The following is a 23,820-nucleotide window of genomic DNA, read 5'->3' on the forward strand; positions in this document are numbered from 1 at the left end:
TCTAATTAAGTCTCTGTAATTAATAAAAAAACAACAACAGTTCAACTACCAATGCAACAAACAAATATGAGTTTTATAATACATACACGCAAACAAAAACAGCATTATTTACAAATATCTCCACATTTCGATGAATTAAAACACAGTTAGTTCTTATTTGAAAAGGGCATGAAATAATATTTTGCTTGATTCAAATCAGAATTATTAGCAAGAAACCATTTCTCTAAAGTGATGAAAACGTTTTCGTATATTTTGTATATTTTCTTATATCTCCAAAATATTTAAACTTGATATCGATATAGATTGCAGGTATAGATTACAGTATCATCTGCGTAGAAGTGACCATGTAAGTAGTGGTATTTTATTATGAATATAGAGAAATGTAGTGGGGTCAATTCTTAGTCTTGATACTGAGTCCAAAACATTCGGATTCGTCTCCAACTATGAGAAAACAATGTTTTCCATTACCAAAATAATGTATGTGATGGAATGGTCTAAATTAAATGTTGTTGACTAATTAAAATCGCAACACTTAGTTTGCCTGGGTCCAATGAAGAATTTATAGCATTCGACATGTTCACTAATGCTGTAGCTTGGTGTTATTTATGTCAAGAAAAGCGCTACAAGCTGTTATATATTATTATAATCTATTTATTTATCACATTGTTTTATCCCCGTTGCCCTTGTAAACCGTTATACGAAACCAACCTATAAAAGGGACCGTGAAATGTTTACCACTTATAACCGCTTATAACACATATTACCTTCACCTTAATGCTTACGAAATTCCCAGTGGTCCAGCGGAATTTAAATTGATGCTGAGATGACGCTATGCGCAATAACATCCGCGCGTCCGTGGCTGTCCGTAGTTTAACGTTGTGAGTCACGTTGAGGACGTTAATCCAAACACCGAGAGAATTTGTTTATCATCGTCCTCGGCTATTCTATTCTTTAAATAATATCTGTTCGACAGATTGTCGAAGACCCCGACAGCACCATGGCCTCTAAAATAAATGAAGCCCACGAACATATCGCTAAAGCGGAGAAAAAGTAAGATGCAACGGTTGTTTTGATTTCGCAAGCTGTAACGGTACTGTTGGCGAATCAAGCGCCGCTGTCAGTGTCAGATGCTTTAGAATATTAGCTAGCTATCAACTGGATCTAGCAACCTTGTCAAGAATATCTGACCGTAATTGGTTGACAATATTTTGAAAATAAGATGAAATAACGATATTTTCATTGAACTATTAGTTAGCTTGTTATCTGTAGCTACTGCCAGCGCCAGTCTGGATGCATCCATCCGTCGGCAATTGCTACGGTGCTTGCTATGGTGCGGTGGTCTAAACGGCCTCCTGTTACGGATTTTCCTAGTATTTATATTTACATCTGTTAGTTCATGATTTAAAAAATTGTGTCACGTCTTATTTCTCAGCCTAAAGACAAGCATGACAAAGTGGAAGCCAGATTATGACAGTGCTGCATCAGAATACGCGAAAGCCGGTAAGCATGCGTGTAACATATAATAGCTTCTGCGATTCAGTAAGAATGCCATTGAGTGTGTATTTCTGAAACTGCTTAACATTATGAGGTTGTCATATTCGCAGCTGTGTGCTTCAAGAATGCCAAGCAGTTTGAACAAGCCAAGGATGCTTACCTAAAAGAGGCAGAGTATCATACGGAGAACAAGGCATTGTTCCATGCAGCCAAGTGAGTATTTTTATATCAATTATTGAGATGGATTTTCTTTTTACTTTAGCTCCTCTTGTAAAATGTTCAATTATCTTTTTTCAGAGCAATTGAGCAAGCAGGAATGATGATGAAGGTGAGTCCCCAAACATGAGCTAGATTGTTGCTGGGTGCATTGTAATATCTGGTCAGACAATGGAGATTGCTGAGCAATGATATCTGTGACTCTGCTGGTCAGTATAGAATCAATAATCAGTTCTCCTGTTTCTGTTGGGGTGTAACAGGACCTGAAGAAGATGCCAGAGGCGATCCAGCTGATCGAGAAGGCCAGTATGATGTATGTAGAGAACGGTACCCCAGACACAGCTGCCATGGCCCTGGACCGGGCAGGGAAGTAAGTTCTAGTGGACCTGACATTGGTTGCCAGGGAAGCCCCACCAGTCCGTACACCCGTCCACCCACCCACCCAACCACCCACAGATCCATCCACCCACCCACCCAACCATCCACAGATCCACCCACCCACCCAACCACCCACAGATCCATCCACCTGTCCACCCACCCAACCATCCACAGATCCACCCACCCAACCACCCACAGATCCATCCACCCACCCAACCACCCACAGATCCATCCATCCACCCACCCAACCACCCACAGATCCATCCACCCGTCCACCCACCCAACCACCCACAGATCCATCCACCCGTCCAACCACCCACAGATCCATCCACCTGTCCACCCACCCAACCACCCACAGATCCATCCACCTGTCCACCCACCCAACCATCCACAGATCCACCCACCCAACCACCCACAGATCCATCCACCCACCCAACCACCCACAGATCCATCCACCCACCCAACCACCCACAGATCCATCCACCTGTCCACCCACCCAACCATCCACAGATCCACCCACCCAACCACCCACAGATCCATCCACCTGTCCACCCACCCAACCACCCACAGATCCATCCACCTGTCCACCCACCCAACCATCCACAGATCCACCCACCCAACCACCCACAGATCCATCCACCTGTCCACCTGTCCACCCACCCAACCATCCACAGATCCATGCAACCGTCCATCCACTCGTCTGTTCGTCCACCCACCCACCCGTCCACCCATCCACCCACCCGTCCACCCACCCAACCATCCACAGATCCATGCAACCGTCCATCCACTTGTCTGTTCGTCCATCCACCCACCCGTCCATCCACTCGTCCGTCCATCCACCCACCCGTCCATCCACTCGTCTGTCCATCCACCCACCCGTCCATCCACTCGTCCGTCCATCCACCCACCCGTCCACCCACCCACCCACCCGTCCACCCATCCAGTGTCACAGTGTCACACAGTGGAGGCTGTCTTTCATTGCCTGTTGAGATCCCTGGGGCTTTTCTACCCCTTCCCCGTCCACAACACTTAACTATTACAAATTAAAACTTCTGTTGGCAATGTGAGATTTGGGACTTCCCAGACATCCTGTATAGCAACAATCCCTGTGTGAATGATTTAAGATGTTCCACTGGTCATGTTTTTAATCGTACCCTCTGTGGTCCTCTTGTGTAGACTCATTGAGCCGATGAGTTTAGAGAAGGCCGTGGACCTCTACCAGCAGGCTGCTGGAGTGTTTGAGGTGCGTTGGACCAGGAATGCCTTTAGGTGAAACTACTGTAGGGTTGACAAGTTATTCTGATGTAGTATGTGTGTGGGCGTGTATGATTGTGTGTGTGTGTGTGTGTGTAGAATGAAGACCGCCTGCGTCAGTCAGCTGAGCTACTCGGGAAAGCGTCCAGACTGCTTGTCAGATTACGCAGGTAAACAATGTGTATAACATCTTCTAAAGGCTTCATAGATCCTTCGTTATGGCCTGGTAAGTGCAAACACACATCGCCAAACACGATCAGTGACGTCTTCCTCACTGTTCCCCTCCTCCTGTTCACCTCCTCCTGTTCACGTCCTCCTGTTCACCTCCTCCCGTTCACGTCCTCCTGTTCACCTCTTCCTGTCTCCTCGGACCAGACTGGATGAAGCTGCAGCCGCCCTGCAGAAAGAAAAGAACATGTATAAAGACATGGAGAATTATCCCACATGCTTCAAGGTGACCTAGCAGTCATTCTGTACACTGGACACCTTTCCATGCCCTTCACTGATATAACGTGCAGACATCCTCATCTCAGTGTACTAATGATTGTACACTGCCGATCCGTGTCTTTTCTCTCCTAGAAAACCACTGCAGAGGTTCTGGTTCATCTTCACAGGAATGACTTTGTGGCAGCAGACAAGTGTGTCAGAGAGAGCTACAGGTACTGTCAGAGAGAGCTACAGGTACTGTCAGAGAGAGCTACAGGTACTGTCAGCAGATGAATAAAGCACTGTGGCGGTTTTGTGCAACATTCCCACAGTGTGATTTAAAAGCAACCGACTGGAGGTCCTTTCCTGTTTGTCCTCCTTGACCCCAAAAACCCATACAGTAATAAGGTGTAATAATATAATATACAGCTCCGGAATTTTTTTTGAGACCACTGAAACTTTTTCTTTCCTTTCCAAAAAAGTGAAAAGGGAAGGTTTTGATTGAGGAACAGAAGGGTTCAAATTAAGACACCACTGCAAATTGAACGCTTCTGTTCCTCACTCAAAACTTTCCTTTTCAACTTTTCTGGAAAGGAAAGAAAAAGGTGCAGTGGTATCTTAATTTTTTCCAGAGCTGTATATAATATACAACTTAGCAGATTCTTTTATCCAAAGTGACTCACATCAGTGATTTTTTTCGATCTTGGTGTGCCAAAAGCAAACCCACAATTCTGGCATTGCTAACGCCATGCTCTCATATACTAAGCCACACAGGACAATGCTAGTGGACTATAGGCTACAGATTGTGACTGCAGTTTGATGACATCACTTCCTGTGTCCTGCAGCCTCCCAGGATACAGTGGGAGTGAGGATTGCGTCGCCATGGAGACGTTACTGCAGGGATACGACGAACAGGACGAGGATCAGGTACACCGTGTGTGTAGCTCCGCCCTCCTCAAGTACATGGACAATGACGTAAGTACCTTTAATTTATTCTGATCTTCAAATCAGTAACATCACTGACTAGCTCCTCTGTTCCCACCTGCAGTAACATCACTGACTAGCTCCTCTGTTCCCACCTGCAGTAACATCACTGACTAGCTCCTCTGTTCCCACCTGCAGTAACATCACTGACTAGCTCCTCTGTTCCCACCTGCAGTAACATCACTGACTAGCTCCTCTGTTCCCACCTGCAGTAACATCACTGACTAGCTCCTCTGTTCCCACCTGCAGTAACATCACTGACCAGCTCCTCTGTTCCCACCTGCAGTAACATCACTGACCAGCTCCTCTGTTCCCACCTGCAGTAACATCACTGACTAGCTCCTCTGTTCCCACCTGCAGTAACATCACTGACTAGCTCCTCTGTTCCCACCTGCAGTAACATTACTGACTAGCTCCTCTGTTCCCACCTGCAGTAACATCACTGACTAGCTCCTCTGTTCCCACCTGCAGTAACATCACTGACTAGCTCCTCTGTTCCCACCTGCAGTAACATCACTGACTAGCTCCTCTGTTCCCACCGGCAGTAACATCACTGACCAGCTCCTCTGTTCCCACCTGCAGTACGCCAAGCTGGCCATCTCCCTGAAGGTTCCCGGGGGAGGAGGGAAGAAGAAGAAGCCTGCCCCCCCACCAGGGGGCTCCGGGACGCCCGCTGCAGCCGAGGATGACGATGAATACGAGGGGGGGCTATGTTAGCCACTGACACCACGGGGTGCACCCGGCCGGCTCCCCTAAATGCTGATCCTGGGTCAGGTTGTTACCCCCCCCTCAGTCATTAGTGTTACGGTGGGTGGAGGGGAAGCTGATCCTAGATCAGTACTTAGGGGAAAACCTCATTCCCTAACAAAAGCGAGCAAGGTGTCTGAATCCTCATACTGTCCTCTGCTTGACACGCCTGTCCTCTGTGGGTCCAGTGTGTTTGACATACTATGTATGTTTCTATATCAAACAGGTCCAGAAACTAAATGGATCATATTCCAAGTTACCTGTTGTAGAAATGGTTTATAGACTTTTAACCTTTCTATTGTTGTCTTCCGTTTAATTCCGTGTAACTATAACATATCACCTGTGTTTTAAGAGATCTATAACAGATAGGACACGTTGTACATGTTACTTTGTTATTATTTTGTAGTGTTCATATCCACCGCCCAACATTTTAGAAAACAATTACATATATATACACACACACATACAGACGGGTGACAAATTAAAGGAAATACCAACATGAAATGTCTCAGTAAGGTGTTGAACCAGAACAGATTCATTGGGTCTGGTCATAGATTCTCTGGAACTCTACTGGGTTGGGACACTGTTCTTCCAAAAGATATTCCCTCATTTTGGTGTTAGCTGTCAACCACAATTTCCGACCCTATTTACAGATGTCTGTCCCATAGATCTAAATACAGATGTAAATAGATCCCATAGATCTAAATGCAGATGTCAATAGATTCCATAGATCTAAATGCAGATGTAAATAGATCCCATAGATCTAAATGCAGATTTCACTTTAGCTACTGTTTCTATTGAAGTTGCCAGTTGAGCAGTCTGTGGTACTGAAGCTCCTGCCATCTCTGACCCAATAATGAACGCTTGTTTAGAGTCATTTAAACCCTTTCTTCTGGCCATCTTGATCCAAAATCCAGGTCAACTGGGCCTGCTCAGCATGTTCATACATGCCACAGAGCATGATGGGATGTTAATTGCTTAATTGTAACAAGCAGTACACCTGAATGGAAGCATCTGTTATGCATTGTTATGTTCCTCCACTCATTTATTAAGGTCTTTCCATCAGTTCGACACCCATCTGTATGAGCACCGATAAAAACATCAGCCTGTGGCTGAATCTGCTTGCCGACCCTGTCTGTAATTGGTGCAGTGGTGGGCATGTGTACTGATTCCCAATCCTGATATTTTATTTATGTTCTTGGTTTTCTAGTGACCGATGAGTTGACGGTTGTGTTGACAGATTAAATATGCTAGTGCTATATAGAGATGATTTGATGTATGTTCTGTGTAAGTGTCTCTGTACCGTAAGTATTTATTAAGCATTTATTAAGTATTTATTAAGTATTTATTAAGTATTTATGGTTGTAAAGTCAATGGTGGGCAGTAGCTGGGGCATTATGCAATGTAGTTGTAGTGGGCTTGAATGCAAGAGAAGAAACGTGATGAATAGAACAGAAAGGGACTGTCCAAAAGTTGGTTAAATGATAGCGTGGGTGTGTATTCATTCTGGCAAACAAAGCATTGCTGTTGCTACATGATAAGTCAATGTTTTGAATGTACGGATATTCTGTTCTGAAGTTGTCCCAATAGAAACTGTTTGCCAAGAATATTTGCATCAAAATAGTTTTGTTTGTTGGAATAAATACACACTAGGTTTCTTTGTCAAAGTTGTCTGAAATTAACGTACAATCATCCGACATCGCAAATTAAATATAGTGTGTAATTATAGATGTATTCACTCAAGTTCCCTGCCAAGGGTTTAAGAAATTCTTATGTAGCTTAACCTGTGAAATGTTTCTGTCTTCGTATCTCACTGTACAAAATGGATGTTACTGGAGTTTATCCTTTTTTATCAAATGGCTACACTCTGTGTATGTTAGTGATCAAAAACAAGAGAACATTACCATATTTCTTTCCAAAAAAAGATTTTTGTGTGTGATTCTGATTCTACTGTTATTCCCCTGTGATGTTTTAACTGGAAATGGACAGTGTTTAATCTAGGACTTCCAAAGTCAACTTAGTGCTCATTTGTAAATGGCCACGTAATAAAACAATCCGTAACAACTGCCCTTATTCACAAAGCACAATAATCATCTTGGCAGAAATATGTGTTAAAAAAAAGAAAAAAGACACATGTTGTGTATTTCTTGGGGCACCATCAGTGGTTCTTGTACATTCCTTTCAAAGCGTCACCACCCATTAGTTGATGACACTCAGTTGTCCTCATTAGCCATGGCTCCAGTCCTGTTGTGGTGGTCCCCTTGTACACCAAACCGCTGCTAATCGGACACTGACCACAAGTAATTAAAGCAGTTCTAAGAGCCTTCTTCCAGAAGTGTAACTTGAAAAGGATGTTGTTTTAGTAATGGATGTGAGACCTATGTATATTTTATGAGGACAGACGGTCTGCTAATGTCTCGGTCCTCCTCTCGTGCTGTGTCCTTTACTCTGGTCTTAATGCATCCCGGCGCAGCTTCTGTGATGTTCCTCCTCTGTAGGTGTGGTGTGTCTGTGCATTAGCCCCATCCCAGCAGTGTACGAAAGCATAGCCGTCAGATGAGAATAAAACCGATGAATCGCTCACTGTGTGACTGACTCATATTGAACGGGAGGCTTCTCACTCTGTGTTTGCTGCCAATGAATGGAATTTTGCTAGTTGAATAATATATAAGCATGTACACGCATTTGGAATGCATTTATATTCCTATCCTACATCTCAAGAATGACGTTTCCTGGGAACTATTGTAAAAACCGCGATTACGTTCTATGTCAGCATATCTAGTTGCCATGACGTTGGTCAAGAACATGATATATTTAGAAAAATTGATCGATGTGTATTGTAATAATCCAATAGTTTTGTAGGATTTCACCTGTCCAAATAAGGCAATTTATGTAGACCATCCCCACTCAACATCCCCCCTCAACATCCCCCCTCAACATCCCCCCTCAACATCCCCCCTCAACATCCCCCCTCAACATCCCCCCTCAACATCCCCACTCAACATCCCCCCTCAACATCCCCCCTCAACATCCCCACTCAACATCCCCCCTCAACATCCCCCCTCAACATCCCCCCTCAACATCCCCACTCAACATCCCCCCTCAACATCCCCCCTCAACATCCCCACTCAACATCCCCACTCAAGCCAAGTCAGTTGTTTTTAAAAGAATAATACAAGACGAAAACCTGTATGGAGAGCGCCGCGTGTGGCCATTCAAAATGTGGATTGATATATAATGTTCTGGACCGACGTAATGGCATAGAACGTAATCACGGTTTTTACAGTAGTTCCCAGGGAACCTAATTCTTGACATATACGGTAGTTATATTAATTTATAAATGATGTCCAATTACATTATGTGCAATTATGTCCAATGTCCTTTTGATAAGTCACTAAAGTGGATCAAACAGTTCATAATTTCCCTGATACGTTATTACATACACTGCAAAAAGTTATGGCTTATCAAGTATATTTATCTTATTTTCAGGTTAAAAACCCTACCATCCTTAAAATAAGGTATATTTTTCTTAACAAGCTAGAATATACAGCTTGTTTTTAGAAAATATGCCTTGAATATTTGCCTTGAATATTGTGTAATTTGTCTTGTTCCACTGGCAACTTTTTTTGCAGTCTAACACTGGACTGGTCCCTTAGAAACATGACCTCTGAAAGCTCAAAGTTGACCTTTCTTGTTTTATTTTGGCAACCACAGGACCATAACAATACCAGGTTTCCATAATGGACCACGGTAACCATACATTTCCATAATGGATCACGGTAACCACACATTTCCATAATCGTTCCACATTTAAATCTTTAAACATACTAGTCCTTTAAAGGTCCTTCAAACATTCTAGTCCTTTAAAGGGAACTTTACATACCGATCTTTTAAAGGTACTTTAAACATACAGCCAACATGTTTTCTTTTCACCCCCCAACTCCCACCCTACCTTAAAACTGCTATGTTTGTAATCAAAATTACCCATGACAATAAGTATTTTTTCTTTTCTTTCATGCTACAATGTCCTCTAATGCATAGCTCGGACCAAAGGGACAAACAGTGTTTGTGTTTTATATGAATGGTCTGTTTTCTCCATCTGCCTTCACTCCTCATCATATCTTGATGGAACTGAAGTGATGCTTGGCTGAGTTGAAGTCAGGAGGTGGAATTGGAAGAAGTTTACATTTACATAATTTCTCAAGTTAAAAACACAAAATGGAGGAAGTCAACACGTTTCCAGAGTCCTGTTCAAACCTGCTGTTAGCATGCCCTGATCTTGTCTGTTCACACCTGCTGTTAGCATGCCCTGATCTTGTCTGTTCACACCTGCTGTTAGCATGCCCTGATCTTGTCTGTTCACACCTGCTGTTAGCATGCCCTGATCTTGTCTGTTCACACCTGCTGTTAGCATACCCTGATCTTGTCTGTTCACACCTGCTGTTAGCATGCCCTGATCTTGTCTGTTCACACCTGCTGTTAGCATGCCCTGATCTTGTCTGTTCACACTGATAACAATCCCATCACAGTGTGTACTTCAATCGGCTACACTGTCTACATTGTGTACACAACCAGAATGTGGACAAGGTCAGGACAAAAAACACGTTAGTGCCAGGTCTAAACTGTGTCTACAATGCTCTGGTCCAGCCCAGTAGCTTCAAGGCAACCTGATTAAACATTCGAAACGTCCTCCAGCCTGTGCTCTGGCCGCCTAATTGGGCTGTACTCAGTGTCAGAACGTTCAGATAGAAATATGCTATGTAGAACAAATATTCCTTTCCAACGTATAACATTAGGAATTACGTCTGCCATATTCATGCAATTTCTATTTGCAACGTTCAAGCACCTTTTGCAGCACAATGTGGATACGGAGAACCGGGAGAAGCAACACTGCTCCTGGGGAGCCCAGGTACTACAAGAAACAAGACATCACAGTTATTGCCTCAATTCAACACACCTGTTTTGCAGGTTTGTTAGACGAAAAAACATTAAGTGTTTGTGGCTGCCTATAGCACCAGGGAAGCCTGCTCCTGCCGTAGGAAATGAAAAGTCAGCTTGCCTGAGCAAAACACTGTCTTTTTTCAGATAAACAGCGCTGGAAGCTGCTTGACATATGTACAGATGTGTTTTGGGTGTGGGTACTCTATGAGAGGAGAACCTTTAGTAGAATAGTAGAACAGTCGAAGTAACTGTGCTTATTACAGTTAGTACAGAATCTACACCTTGAACCTTTACTTCGATGTCCAACGTCTTATCTATTTACAGGTCATAGCAATAGCCAGCCCCTGGGTTTATCTTGTCAATTACCTGGTGCAGATGTTTTTCCTCCCATGGCCATTTACGGTTAGCACAACATAGATGTCAAGTTAACAGCCATTATCCCGGCACAGTATCCACAAAACTTTTACCATTAACATGCTTTTTAATGCTTTGTCTTATATGACCGTCTTTTAATACTGTAGATAATCTAATCTAAGTAGATACCATAACATATGAACGGTTCTGCACTCTGAATGTTAAAATTATTAAATGTGAACCACTTCATTGTGAAACCACAACTAATGTCTTTCTTTTCCTGAGAGAGATCATATCTGATAATTAACACAAGCTTCGGTTTGGAAAATTCTGGTTACTTTCGCAAAATGTCAAGGATTTCCAGATATTCCATTTGGAGAATTTTCTATTTATACCCTGATTTAGGGAATCTTCCAACTAGAATTTCTGGGAAATCTAGGAATTTGGGAAGGTTACTGGAATTTTGAATCCCAACAGGCTTGCCGTATAAACAGACAACATAAGGCATGTACAGATTGTCGAATAATGCATTTAGCTTTAGCGCCTTTAGAAGCAGCTCTCTGCCTAGCCTCAGAGATTAACCAGATGGGACAGTCGGCCATCTTGGTCATGAGCTGCCTCCTACATAACTACAATAACATTGTTCAAAATGGCCACCTCGGGGGATATGATGAAGAGCTCCATAATATTGCACAACCCCACGATCCAGGAGCTTAAATCAGGAAAAAGGTTGAAAATATTTGAATGGGTGAGTCTTGTGTCCAATTCATCATCATGGTTCTCATCAATTGGTGGGGAGCCCTTTTTAAAACCCCAACCCATGTCAGGAGAGGCAGGACGTCCCTTTACACTCAGGTCGTTGGTCAACAGTGGCCAGGGCACCGGAAGCTCTTTGGATACTGTTCAAACTCTCCCCCAGCCTCTGTGGAGAGGCTAGCTTGTATTCTGTATTTATTTGGCTTCCTGCAGCCTTGGCCTTCACAGCAGCCACTCATCCTCCGGTCCAGACAACGGAGCACCCTTGTAGTGTCCAATCGGTCAATGCGTTCAAAGGGAAAGAAGCAAAACGGTTGCAAGTGACTGGAGAACCTCCCTTGTCTGAGCTGTCTTGGTTTCCTGACCTCAGTCTGTCAGGTTGTTGTCCCCAATATGTGTGTTTTAGGGTTGTATGGATGTTTCTTAGTCTTTGTATATATATTTTTTGCAATAGCAACCATCAATCTCTGCTCTTACTCTTTGAAAGACAGCCTGCATGAAAATGGCTAACACTTATAAAACTGATTAAAGAAGTGTCAGGAAAGTGTCTTAGCCTGACAGGTCAGTCAGTTTTACAGACATCCCAGGAACCACAGCCAGTCAAGAATCCAGGGGTCATCTGAAGGGGAGAAACACTGCTAAACGTCTCACTGTTGCCAGCTCACTGAGTTTTCTCCCTGGTCCATTTGATCATAGTCTCTGGCGAGCGATAGAGGAAGATAAGTTTGGCGTACATGTCTTCCTCCAGGTCCAGCTCGCCAGTCTCTCGGACCAGAAAGATGTCGGTACACAGCTTCAGGATGCGGTCCACGTTGGGCAGCTCCTCGAACATAATGGTGTGGGAGATGCCGCTGAAGAACTCGCGGACAAACTTGCCGATGACGAGCACCACCGAGGCATACAGACCCATGATCCTAGAGGAGAGGAAAACAGAAGAAGTCGCTGAGGCTGTGCCCACAGGATGGTAAAACTTGTTTTACTCCTGCCTATTTCTCTTGAATAACTAACTCTGTTCACTTCTAACCACGGTCTTCAAGCTATATCAATGTCTTCAATCAATTTTAGTGAAAGGTAAGTAAAGGTGAAACAATTCTGGATAAAGCTAAATCAGGGGTCCTGCTGCTTTATAGGCAGGAACGAAAAACCACATCACAGACTCTCCAGGACTGTCATGTCGTCCACTTAACACATCCAGGAAGCCCAGACCAGACCAGCCCAGACCAGACCAGACCAGACCAGACTTTATGATATCTAATGGATTGTGATTGGATTGTCAACTCACCCGTAACCAGCCAGGAAGCCCAAACTTGGAGGGCTGACCTGGTCACTGAACACGTAGAGATCCAGCCCAGCTTCATTGTGCTTTTCGGGGCTCCGGACATTGATCTGTCCTGGAGCTGTCTGGTTCACTATCCACCACTCCTGGGACTCCCCTGTGACGTTATCAGAACGCTTCAACATAAGCGTGATGTTCATGAGTTTGGAGTCTGGAAGATGGGAAGGAATTCTGTATTGTTCACAAACATTTGTTTCTAGAAAATGTTCAGTTGTACAGTAATTACAAGTCCATACAGAGCTGGTCCATGGGGCTACTTGATTGATATACAGCTGGTCCATGGGGCTACTTGATTGATATACAGCTGGTCCATGGGGCTACTTGATTGATATACAGCTGGTCTATGGGGCTACTTGACCTTTATACAGCTGGTCTATGGGGCTACTTGACCTTTATACAGCTGGTCTATGGGGCTACTTTACCTTTATACAGCTGGTCTATGGGGCTACTTTACCTTTATACAGCTGGTCTATGGGGCTACTTTACCTTTATACAGCTGGTCTATGGGGCTACTTTACCTTTATACAGCTGGTCTTTGGAGTTACTTTACGTTTATACAGCTGGTCTATGGGGCTACTTTACCTTTATACAGCTGGTCAACAGGTTTGGCCTCAGAGTCACTTGGGGCACGGAGATATCGAGGGAACAAATGTTTTATCACCCTGCAGAGAAGAACAAAATATTTATTAGTTCTGATGATGACAATAATTCACTTAAAACGGGTACCAAATGACAAATGAAGTGTTCACAGTACTTCAAGGTAGTAAAATAACCTGCATAGGACAGAAAAGTTGTTTAAAGAGAGCTGGCTGGCACAACCGGCTGGCAATCTTCTAGTAATGTCATTTTTCACCATACCAATAAATGCTCATTCCTGCACATTTCCCCAAATTCCAACATTTTTCCCTGAATGATTCTCAGAATTGGGATGTTAAGACTCACACAGCTTCACTCCTGTTCCTATTCAGAAGTTGGATCAGCTCCTGCTTGGTTTTATCATCCAGAGAAGTTACCTTTTTCCCAGTTGCAAACTCTGTCTTGGCCCCCAGAGTGAGGTTTCTGGTTAGATACACAAAATAAAGAATGTAAGTCAATCTTTTACACAGATTTACAAGAGCAAAAAGGAATAATGACCATATATAAGACATACTTTATTATCAAAAGACAGACTTGTGGCAGGCTTACTGGCTAAAATACAAACTATTAAAGTATGGACATAGAAAATATTTTAGTATTTTAGTAATAGTCTAACAAATATTTTCTGCACATATTGTAACTGCATGTTTGAAAGCAAATTGCCCCTAGAGAAGATACGGTACAGAATTATCTTACCTCTGTATGGACCAGGTTACATAATTATCTTACCTCTGTATGGACCAGGTTACAGAATACTTTTATTTCTGAATGGGCCAGGTTACAGAAGTCTCTTACCTCTGTATGGACCAGGATACAGTGATGGGGAACAGATCTTTGGACTCCAGCATCTTTATGATATTTTCTCTACTGGGAGGACTAATGGTCCACAAGCTGTTGGAGCTACCCTCCAGCTCGGCAATCGTCAGGTCTTCTGGCACGTATGACTCCAGCCACTGCAAGGCTTCCTGTGGATGGACAAGTTAACTATCTGTTACAACAGAGAATTCTCCTATGCTTTTTACCAACCCACTGAGAGGAGATTTTCCATCTGTTATAATGGAGACTTCAAAGGTTTTTACAAACCTAGGGAACTAATAGTTACATTACATACACAAAATGTTTGTTACCAGCGACAAACAGTCAGGTCCAAAAGTGTTTGTACAGTGACAAGGTTAGTATTATATGAGCTGTATAACACAGCAGATTGGAGTTGGAAAGCACTGAAAGCCCATCTTGATTGCATCCTTTCTAAACTGTTGTGGTGTTGTGCAGAGACAAAATGAATGAAAATTGTGTCACTGTCCAAAACTACCTATGGACCTGACTGTATATGAAGATTTATGGTATAAATGACGTTTTACACACTGGGTAGTATTGGTAGGAATTTTTGAAGGTCTTGTAGAAATCCGAATGGGACACGTTCCTGAGATGGTTCTGCTGAGCACTCATGGTAAAGATGGGCTAGAAGACCAGACACAGAGTCAGATAACCCATGGATAGCTGGCTGATTTAGAGACACTTTAAAAAAATAAATTCACAGAAACATGTTAGCGTGATAAATCTCCACTTTCTGCTCACTCTGGTTGTATTAGGAAAGGTTTCTGTTTTCATCCTACAAATGTAGCTCTAACTTAATACACAATGCCATCCCTGAAAGACACAACTCTTAAAACGCATGCAGTATGTGCCTTCTAGCTAGGTGACTGACTGACTGGTTGACTGACTGTCTTCCTGACTGACTAATACATGGCTGATTGACTTACTGTCTCCCTGACTGACTGATAAGTTTACTGTGGCTGAGTGACGGACTCCCTGCCTGGTTGACTGACTGATTAGTTTACTGTGGCTGAGTGACTGACTGTCTCCCTGACTGACTGATCCGTGGCAGTGGGGCGGTATAATTGCCTGGAACCCGGCCAGGGTGATGGAGAAGGAGACGTCCAGGGGCTTGTTGACCACGCCCACCACAGACTTGACCAGGGACATGAAGAGCAGTGGGAACCAAATGATGCAGATGAGCAGCATGACAATCATCCCGCCCATCCCGTACTTCACCACCGGCTTCTTGGCCTGGCCTCGGGGCTGAGGGTAGCGCTGCACGGAGACAGGGGGAGGTGTCACAAAAGGCAAGGTTGGGTGAGACTGTCGAGTGGATTGGATGGTGTAGGGAAGGAGGGGAAAGGCTAGAGGTGTGGGGGAGAAGAAAGGGAGGGGCTAGAAGTATGGGGAAGGTGTACCAGGGAGTGGGAGGGGAGGGGCTTGAGGTACATAGAATGGAAGGGGAGGAGCTTGATGTATGGGGGGGTGAAAGGGCGAGGGGCTAGAGGTACAGGGAGTGGAAGGGGAGGAGCTTGATATACAGGGGAATGGAAGGGGGAGGGGCTAGATACGAGGACAGGTAAGAACAATTAAGCTGCATCTACAAAGGCACCTGTTTTGATCAGGACCCAAGCACTGCACTACACCAGGAATAGGGTACTTTGACAAAGGTTAACACTACTTAGGAAACATGGTGGCATTTGACATGCATGCATAGATCTGTGCAATCTATGGTGTTTAGGGTTGGGCTAAAGGTTAAGGCTTAGTTTGGGTAAGTGTGGTTGGTTTGGTAACACTCGCGTGACGAGTCGGTTGGTCTTGTATCCTCCCTTGTTCATGGTTATCTGGGTAGTCTTGCCTTAGACCTGAAGACCTGCATTAAACTACCAGAGCTAAAGTTTAAATCAAATCCTACAGAAGACCTGCATTAAACTACCAGAGCAAAAGTTTAAATCAAATCCAACAGAAGACCTGCATTAAACTACCAGAGCTAATGTTAAAATCAAATTAAAGTGAAGATTTGTATTCATTTTCAGAGACAATTGTATGAAATCAAAGACCTTCATTAACTACCAGAATTTAGCGCTTGAATTTAATCTAACTTGACAAACTAAAAGGATATAAAATAGGGGCAAGGCAACTAGATTCATCTGGCAGTCGATTTGTTTTAAAGCAAATGGTCGACAGGCTGGAACAAAATTATAATTATAAGAAATGATGTGCACACTGCAAATTGAGTAAGCCCAAAATTAAATGTATTTCAAAATAATAATAATTTCATGTCAGATTTTTCTAAAATAAAAATGTACATTGAGGGATCAAAGAAAATTCCTTTCAGGACACTTTATCTGACCCCTGAAGCATAAAAGCCCAGTCTTGCATTTCTGTTGGCAGAACCCAGATTCAAACTAGGACCCTACTGGTCCTATAGACACAGACCCATGAACAAGAGAGGATACAGGACCAACCCTCTCTGACTCCCTCCAGCACTTCAGGACGAATATGTGAGCGTAGATGTCTTCCACGCAGATCCAGGACGATAGAGACAGCGAGGTGTCAGTCCAAACCCAGTCCATCACCGCCCGGAGCTCAGTCAGGAACGGGATGAGACGGAACCTGAGAGTGGAGACACAAACACACACAACTTAAAGGACATGATCATTTCAACAGGTTGGAGGTATTCAGACAACTCCTCGTCTGGTCTGTAGCTAGTTAGCGAGTAGGCTAACTCCAAACATCACTATCTGGAGCACTGACAAGTACAGTAACAAGTACACTCTGATGTGATTATTGACAAGTACAGTAACAAGTACACTCTGATGTGATTATTGACAAGTACAGTAACAAGTACACTCTGATGTGATTATTGACAAGTACAGTAACAAGTACACTCTGATGTGATTATTGACAAGTACAGTAACAAGTACACTCTGATGTGATTATTGACAAGTACAGTAACAAGTACACTCTGATGTGATTATTGACAAGTACAGTAACAAGTACACTCTGATGTGATTATTGACAAGTACAGTAACAAGTACACTCTGATGTGATTATTGACAAGTACAGTAACAAGTACACTCTGATGTGATTATTGACAAGTACAGTAACAAGTACACTCTGATGTGATTATTGACAAGTACAGTAACAAGTACACTCTGATGTGATTATTGACAAGTACAGTAACAAGTACACTCTGATGTGATTATTGACAAGTACAGTAACAAGTACAATCTGATGTAATTATATACAAAATTCTGCAAGGGATAAGGGTGTAGGCCCTAGGGGGTTAAGGTGTAGGCCCTAGGGGATTAAGGTGTAGGCCCTAGGGGATGAGGGTGTTGGGCTAATAGGCTTTCTATTTCACGTTTGAAGTTCAACCTCTTGACTAAACCCAAAAGGACACCTTTTGTTATATCTATAAGCACACACATAATGCAGGGATAAGCAATTTTGTTCCCCAGGATTATACATTTAGTTCATTTATACATCTGCTAGTTAATGGCCCTCATCTGGGTTCCGGGTCTCAACTGATCTCTGATTGGAAGGAGAGGAGAACAGTGTTTCAGACCTCTGGGAGGAGGTGAATAGGTTTGTTTGTCCAGAGGGAACACTATGAATGTGGGGTACTGAAGGAGTGGATTTGGAAAACACGGTGCTACGCATACAAGTACAGCTAATGGTCACGTAGAACAGTGGACCAGCAGGGGAAGACATGGATGTCCCAAACCCTAACCCTAATGGTCACGTAGAACAGTGGACCAGCAGGGGAAGACATGGATGTCCCAAACCCTACACTGACTGTTTCCACTCACCCTTGAAACAGGAAGAGGTTGAGGTAGTTGTAGCTCTTGGTGAGAAAGTTACCCAGGACTCTGGTGGGGTAGCCACAGCGGATCTGATAGGCTGACAGCCCAAAGTAGATGCACTTGACAAAATACCAGAGCTTGGCTACTGTGTTCTCATTGAATCGCCTGGAGGAGAGGATAAATAATTAATTTAAATTAAGATCTACCATGTGAAAGCAAACAGAAAGTCTTGGAAGGAGGAAGAATCCCCTAACTAATTAAATAGTTACCAAATTAACCAGTTAACTAAAATCACAAAGTGTTACCTCTCAGAGAGACCTGGGAGGATGAAGAACATCCAGATATGAATCCCGAACACCAGGATGACCTGGAATATGACCTTCCCCAAGACAGTCTTCTTCAGGTACAGAGCCCGGTCCACCACCATGGTGCCAAACTGGATCAGAACCATCACCAGGAAGGCTCCAGGAACCTGGTCCTCCGACAGCGACGACGTGATGTCTGCTCCTGCTGAATGTTTCTGACAGAAAATAGGATGTTATGCGTTCATGAGTCTTCTTGACAGGTAAAATAAAAGGACTTCATGTGTTGAAAGTATTTCTGAAAGGATAAAAACATAACACTTATAAACTTATAATCATGTAGACGGATTGTAGAGGTTCAGTAGTTGTTAAATGACCTTTTAACAATAAATTAACCACCCACCTGCTCTAGAAGACAGTACATACCGCCGTTGTCAAAATAAAAAGCCACCTCGGGTAAAATAAAGTGTATATCTTATAATTCCTACCCCAAAAATAAATAGAGATTTTGTACCCCAAAGGCTGAGAACCCGAAGACAATGATGACGAAGTCAACGGTATCAGCCAGGAACATGAGCACATATACGTCTGTCACAGCGCTGAACTCTGGGTGGACAAGGTTGTAGAAGAACTGACGAATGGGGAGGCACAAATTCATGGTCCTAGAATGACCAAGACACAAAAAAAACACCAGTCAAAACATTTAATGAAAACAACAAAATTAACCAAACTGCAATACCCATCAATCAACCAGTCAACCGACAAATCAAACGACAAGCGAAATCGAGCAAACCCCACCTCTTGATGGTGAAGTTCTTGGCTCTGATCATCTGTTCAGTGAGTTTCTCCATGACCAGCTGTTTCTTGGTCTTAAGCTGCACCGAGGCCTCACTCCCGTCCCTGCGGCTGCTGCTCTTCGAGTTGGTGCTGCCTGCATGTGGGAACCATTACAACGCATGTCAAAGGACACCAGGTCAACTGTGGTAACTGAGTAGCAGAGTACAGAAAGTATCCCCACCTCTCTTGGAGCGGACAGAGTGGGCTGAGCGGTGGGAGATATGAGAACCCCCACTGGAGCTCTTCCTCCTCTGGCTGGTCTGCTGGTGCTGCTGTTGGGGGAGTTCCCCCGAGGCGCCCACACCCAGGTTTATGGACCTGAGGGTCTGCGTGGACCCATTTCTGTCATGAGGCGTCAATGGAACAGGTGTGGCCTCCCTCGATTTCTCCTTTCTTTCCTCGTCCTCTGACCGAGTGTCCCGTTTGAGGATCTCTTTCTTGTTGTCATGAAGGTCATCTTCGTCCCAGAGGCCGTGACACTAACGGGGACCAAGGAGAAATACGAGACCATTTAAGAAACCAACAGACCAAGCAATGTTCTTGTTTTCAGCCAAGACTATCAGATCTACCATATTGATCTTGATCAAGTGTCTCAAATTAAGATACAGCATTTGTATTGTACCTTTAGGATGGACCTGTGGAAGAAAAGTGCTAGAAGTTGTATGAGGTCATAGACGACGTATCCATCTTTCTTCTCCACCCCGATAATGTTTGGAGGGTGGTAGGGCCTAGTCTTTGACACCTCCAGGTTCTGGTTAAAGGGAAAGAAGCTGAACTGGAAGAAGTACTTGATGATGATGGTGACCTGTATGGAAATACATGTAAACAGGCACTAATATTATTATAGTGTTGTTGTGAGTGGTCATTGACTGTCAACCAACCAACCAATCAGTTATTCAATGTAAGTACAAGCTGTTTTGACTGACTCTGGCCTTTAAATGAGCATCAGAATGGAACATGAAATCAACAACACCAAGGTGTTCACAGTGTAAACATAACATGCCGACGGGTCCTTCAGGCCAAAACATAAACCATATTCCTGTTTAGTCTACGGTCCCGTACCTCTGTGTAAACAATAGCACACATCCAGAACCTCTTACTGGGCCTAGGTACCGACAGCATGGCCCAGAGGAAGATGAGTATGGGCAGAATCAGAGTTACACAGGAGGCGGACAGCATGTTGTTGAGGATGATGACCAGGTAGCAGACCATCTCAGAGTGGGCCACCAGCATGTTGTACAGGGCATAGAGCAGCTGCAGAGCCAGGGGCTGGCTGTTGTAGAACTTATCGGACCGCTCCAGCTCCTCATCATAGAACATCCTAAAGAGAAATGGAGAATGGTGTTCGGGACAGATGAGGGCGGGTGAGAGGTTTATCTGAATGTTTTAAAGAAGACTATGGTACTGCAGGATTCAGCATTTTGGCCAGACTCCAAATAAACCACAACCCAAGCTGGCAGCCGAGTCCACTCACTTGTTGAGCAGCAGTTCGCTGGCGGTCAGCTCAGTGGTCAGCGAGGGAAGCCGAGGATCATCCTGATAGTCTGACCGGCTGGTGTCCGGGGTCATTACCATCATCCTCTTATCGTACTTGTCACTCTCATCGTCACTCATCTCCAGCCTGTCGAAGCTCACCGCCTTTCATAATGACAATAGACGTACACATTTGACTTCATCACACATCAGTTCCCGCTAGAGTGGGCGCAAAAAAAGGCAGAGACCATAATACAAGAATACCAGTGGAAAAAGCACAATCCCCTATCGGATAATAACCTGGAAGAAGCCCTGCTCGGAATGAAAAGGGACAGAGACAACTGACCTTGCTGTAGGTAGGGGGCAGTTCAGCGTCCGAGGTGTTGGGGGCATCTGTGTCAGGAGTGTACAGCTGCCCCGCCCGATCTGGATCCTCTTTGTTGAAATATTCCTGCCTGTTCTGGGCGCCCCCGTCGTCACTCTCCGTGGTGAAGTCCTGAGACCCTGACCGAGACTCTGCGCGCAGGGCCAGGAAGGTCGAGGTCGGAACCTCCTCTAACCTGATGGAGGGGCCTTCTCCCGGGCCTGAAGAACCCCACGGATCGTGTCCCTGATTCCTCTCCTCCTCCTCTGTGGTGTCCCCACCTCCAGGTCCACAATAGCCTCCACTCCAGGGGCCACCGTCTGCACCCTCTGGCCCCTCCGGAGGGAAGGGTTCCCGGGGGCCTCGCTGCCTGTCCTCCCCCTGGTCCTGTTCGTCCTCCACCTCCTCGATGGTGTCATTGGTGCCCTGCCGGGAGTAGAGCGTGATGCACTGGGTCGCCTCACTGTTGGGAGACAGACAGAGGAGGGGTTACTGGACCAGGTAAATGCACAACTATGGATTATAATACACAATATACTGTACATGTGCCAATAGAGGGCAGGTTACTGTCCTGACAGTGTTCCAGTACTTTCCTCATGGAGGGTTATTGTATGACACGTTCAAACGGGCACCACATTTCATTTAATGAGGTATTCGGCTGAGGCAGCCTTCCATTTTTCAGAGGCAGAAAGAACAGAAAATATTGACATTATCTTAAGGTCTTTGTGTTGTTGGAAGAAACAGAAAAACAAGAAACCAGGCAAGCCTAGTTCAGCCGGCCGGCAGTAGAAAGCGTTGCCATCTCGCGATTCTAACCCGGATAGCCCAAAGGCTGTGTCGTTAACCACTACACCACAGAGCTGTACTTCGGCCAAGTGTCAGTATAGCCTCTTGTCTCTGTCCTGAACAAATCCTCTTTTGCCTCTGGCCATTTTAGTAGTTAATTGTTAAACTGACTAATGTTTCTCACTAAGTTTACCTCTACCATAAATAGCAGCTATGTATTGCATTTGCCACTGGCTGTTTTAACAGCGTATTAGCCAGTAATAGGCCTTCTGGTATCTACTAACTTCCTAGGAATAATCACAAGAATTGAGCAATTGCTAGCGAGACTGAAGATGAACAGTTTCAGTTAAGGCTTAAAATATCGTAACTACGTTGTTAAGCCAGGAAAATGTGTTTGTCTATCCTGACCCAAAACGCATTCACGGATGCGTACTTCGAAAATCCACCAGAAACAGACGCAATATAACCGTAAACTGTTTTTTTTCAGGCTTACCATAACGTAGATACTAACAGTTTTATGCTATTTAACAAGTGGTAGTCAGTCAGTCACTCACTCAATCAGTCAGTGAGTAAGAGACATTCGCTCTTCTTAGCTGGCTCCGCTTACGCGGCCCGGCAAAAACAATAACATGGATGACAGACAAACCACATGTGATGGCAAGTTATAATTAGTAACCCATGACGAGCAAATGGGTGTATGGAGGGATGTAGAGGAAGAGCAATATGACAAATATGAGTTGGATGACAGTTCTGCTTGATCAAGCACCTGGACACTTGACTGCTGCTGCTGTCAGATGACTTGGAGGCCTCCAGGCCGTAGATCTTACGAAGTTTGGGCCTGGGGCGTTCACTGGTTTTGGGAATAGGAATGTCAGATGGCATTCCATCCAGATCGTCCAGTGTGCCTTGGCGGGAGAACAACATGGTGGCTTCGGTGTAGGCACTGGTGGGAATGTAGGGGAAATGGAAGTGATGAGAAAAAAAACAGGTGTAATGGGGTCTACATGCTATATGGGGTCTACATGCAACTCGCGGAACAGAAGTGGGGAAAGACAAGTGATGACACACTGATGAGTCTGATGAAATCGACTAAAGTGAAATGCAAGCTCCTTGGCTCCTGATCCCACCTGGATATGCTATCCCTGGACGCCATAGATGCCATCGAGTCCTGGCTCTCCATTCGGTAGCCCTCTCTTCTTCTACGGACACGGTGAGACCCGCCCGACACACTGTCATCATCACTCAGCCGGTCCAAGCTGGAGCCACAAGACGTGGCCATGCGCATCTGCTTCTGGTAGTATATGTGGATACTCTCCCTGGAAGGCACGTTACCCTGCAGTAAGGCAGTTGGGGATTCAGATCAGCACTGATTCTTCATGCATTCTGTAGTTATATATTTAACTCAAACATGTAATGAATCAGACACACGAACATGTGACCAAAGAAACTGGGAGAGTGACAGACAGACTGAAAGAAAGACAGACAGACTGGGAGAGAGACAGACAGACTGGCAAATGGAGAGACAGACAGACTGGAAGAGAGCCAGACAGATGGGGAGAGAGCCAGACAGATAGGGAGAGAGACAGGCAGATGGGGAGAGAGCCAGACAGACGGGGAGAGAGACAGACAGACTGGGAGAGAGCCAGACAGATGGGGAGAGAACAAGACAGACGGGGAGAGAGCCAGACAGATGGGGAGAGAGCCAGAGCAGTGCTGCACCTTTTTGACCTCCCGTGTCAGCATGCATCTCTCAATGCGCAGCACAGTGGATATGTCGATGTGTTCTCGACACATGTTGTTCATCCACTTGGTGAAGCTTTCCACCGTGGTCTGGAACAACACCCAGGTGAACTTGATGATGTTGAACACGCGCTTCAGGATGTTGTCTGGTGGGAACCGAGGAAAACA

General features: G+C 44.5%; 2 protein-coding genes across 4 annotated transcripts in view; one reads left to right on the forward strand and one right to left on the reverse strand.

Annotated features, from left to right (window-relative positions):
- Positions 1–849: 849 nt before the first annotated feature.
- napgb (N-ethylmaleimide-sensitive factor attachment protein, gamma b) lies at positions 850–8,080 on the forward strand. The gene is made up of 11 exons (XM_034288935.1): positions 850–1,050; positions 1,433–1,500; positions 1,605–1,707; positions 1,792–1,822; positions 1,971–2,080; positions 3,265–3,331; positions 3,442–3,512; positions 3,718–3,796; positions 3,922–4,001; positions 4,614–4,743; positions 5,335–8,080. The coding sequence occupies exons 1-11, from the start codon at positions 998–1,000 to the stop codon at positions 5,467–5,469; spliced, it is 927 nt and encodes a 308-aa protein (XP_034144826.1). The 5' UTR covers positions 850–997; the 3' UTR covers positions 5,470–8,080.
- Positions 8,081–9,180: 1,100 nt separating this feature from the next.
- Positions 9,181–23,820, reverse strand: part of LOC105030517 (piezo-type mechanosensitive ion channel component 2) — an 82,399-nt gene continuing 67,759 nt past the window's right edge. For all 3 annotated transcript variants that reach the window (XM_029115529.2, XM_034291472.1, XM_029115528.2), the window contains 20 exons: positions 23,632–23,798; positions 23,040–23,245; positions 22,679–22,855; positions 21,109–21,589; positions 20,764–20,927; positions 20,352–20,610; positions 19,912–20,094; positions 19,471–19,768; positions 19,251–19,383; positions 18,967–19,114; positions 18,456–18,670; positions 18,157–18,315; positions 16,810–16,957; positions 15,428–15,616; positions 14,888–14,983; positions 14,318–14,487; positions 13,829–13,945; positions 13,469–13,548; positions 12,833–13,037; positions 9,181–12,464 (listed from right to left, as the gene is read on the reverse strand). In XM_029115529.2, the coding sequence (XP_028971362.2) occupies positions 12,212–12,464; positions 12,833–13,037; positions 13,469–13,548; positions 13,829–13,945; positions 14,318–14,487; positions 14,888–14,983; positions 15,428–15,616; positions 16,810–16,957; positions 18,157–18,315; positions 18,456–18,670; positions 18,967–19,114; positions 19,251–19,383; positions 19,471–19,768; positions 19,912–20,094; positions 20,352–20,610; positions 20,764–20,927; positions 21,109–21,589; positions 22,679–22,855; positions 23,040–23,245; positions 23,632–23,798 (3,848 nt within the window). In that variant the 3' untranslated portion in view covers positions 9,181–12,211. The remainder of the gene's footprint in view (positions 12,465–12,832; positions 13,038–13,468; positions 13,549–13,828; positions 13,946–14,317; positions 14,488–14,887; positions 14,984–15,427; positions 15,617–16,809; positions 16,958–18,156; positions 18,316–18,455; positions 18,671–18,966; positions 19,115–19,250; positions 19,384–19,470; positions 19,769–19,911; positions 20,095–20,351; positions 20,611–20,763; positions 20,928–21,108; positions 21,590–22,678; positions 22,856–23,039; positions 23,246–23,631; positions 23,799–23,820) is intronic.

The sequence above is a fragment of the Esox lucius genome, chromosome 3 (assembly GCF_011004845.1).
Source record: "Esox lucius isolate fEsoLuc1 chromosome 3, fEsoLuc1.pri, whole genome shotgun sequence".
Classification (NCBI taxonomy): Eukaryota; Metazoa; Chordata; class Actinopteri; order Esociformes; family Esocidae; genus Esox; species Esox lucius.

Coding starts and splice junctions, on each gene's coding strand:
- napgb (XM_034288935.1), top strand. CDS start 998: ATGGCCTCTAAAATAAATGAAGCCCACGAACATATCGCTAAAGCGGAG. Junction 1,708..1,791: donor GCATTGTTCCATGCAGCCAA/GTGAGTATTTTT, acceptor ATCTTTTTTCAG/AGCAATTGAGCAAGCAGGAA. Junction 2,081..3,264: donor GCCCTGGACCGGGCAGGGAA/GTAAGTTCTAGT, acceptor CCTCTTGTGTAG/ACTCATTGAGCCGATGAGTT.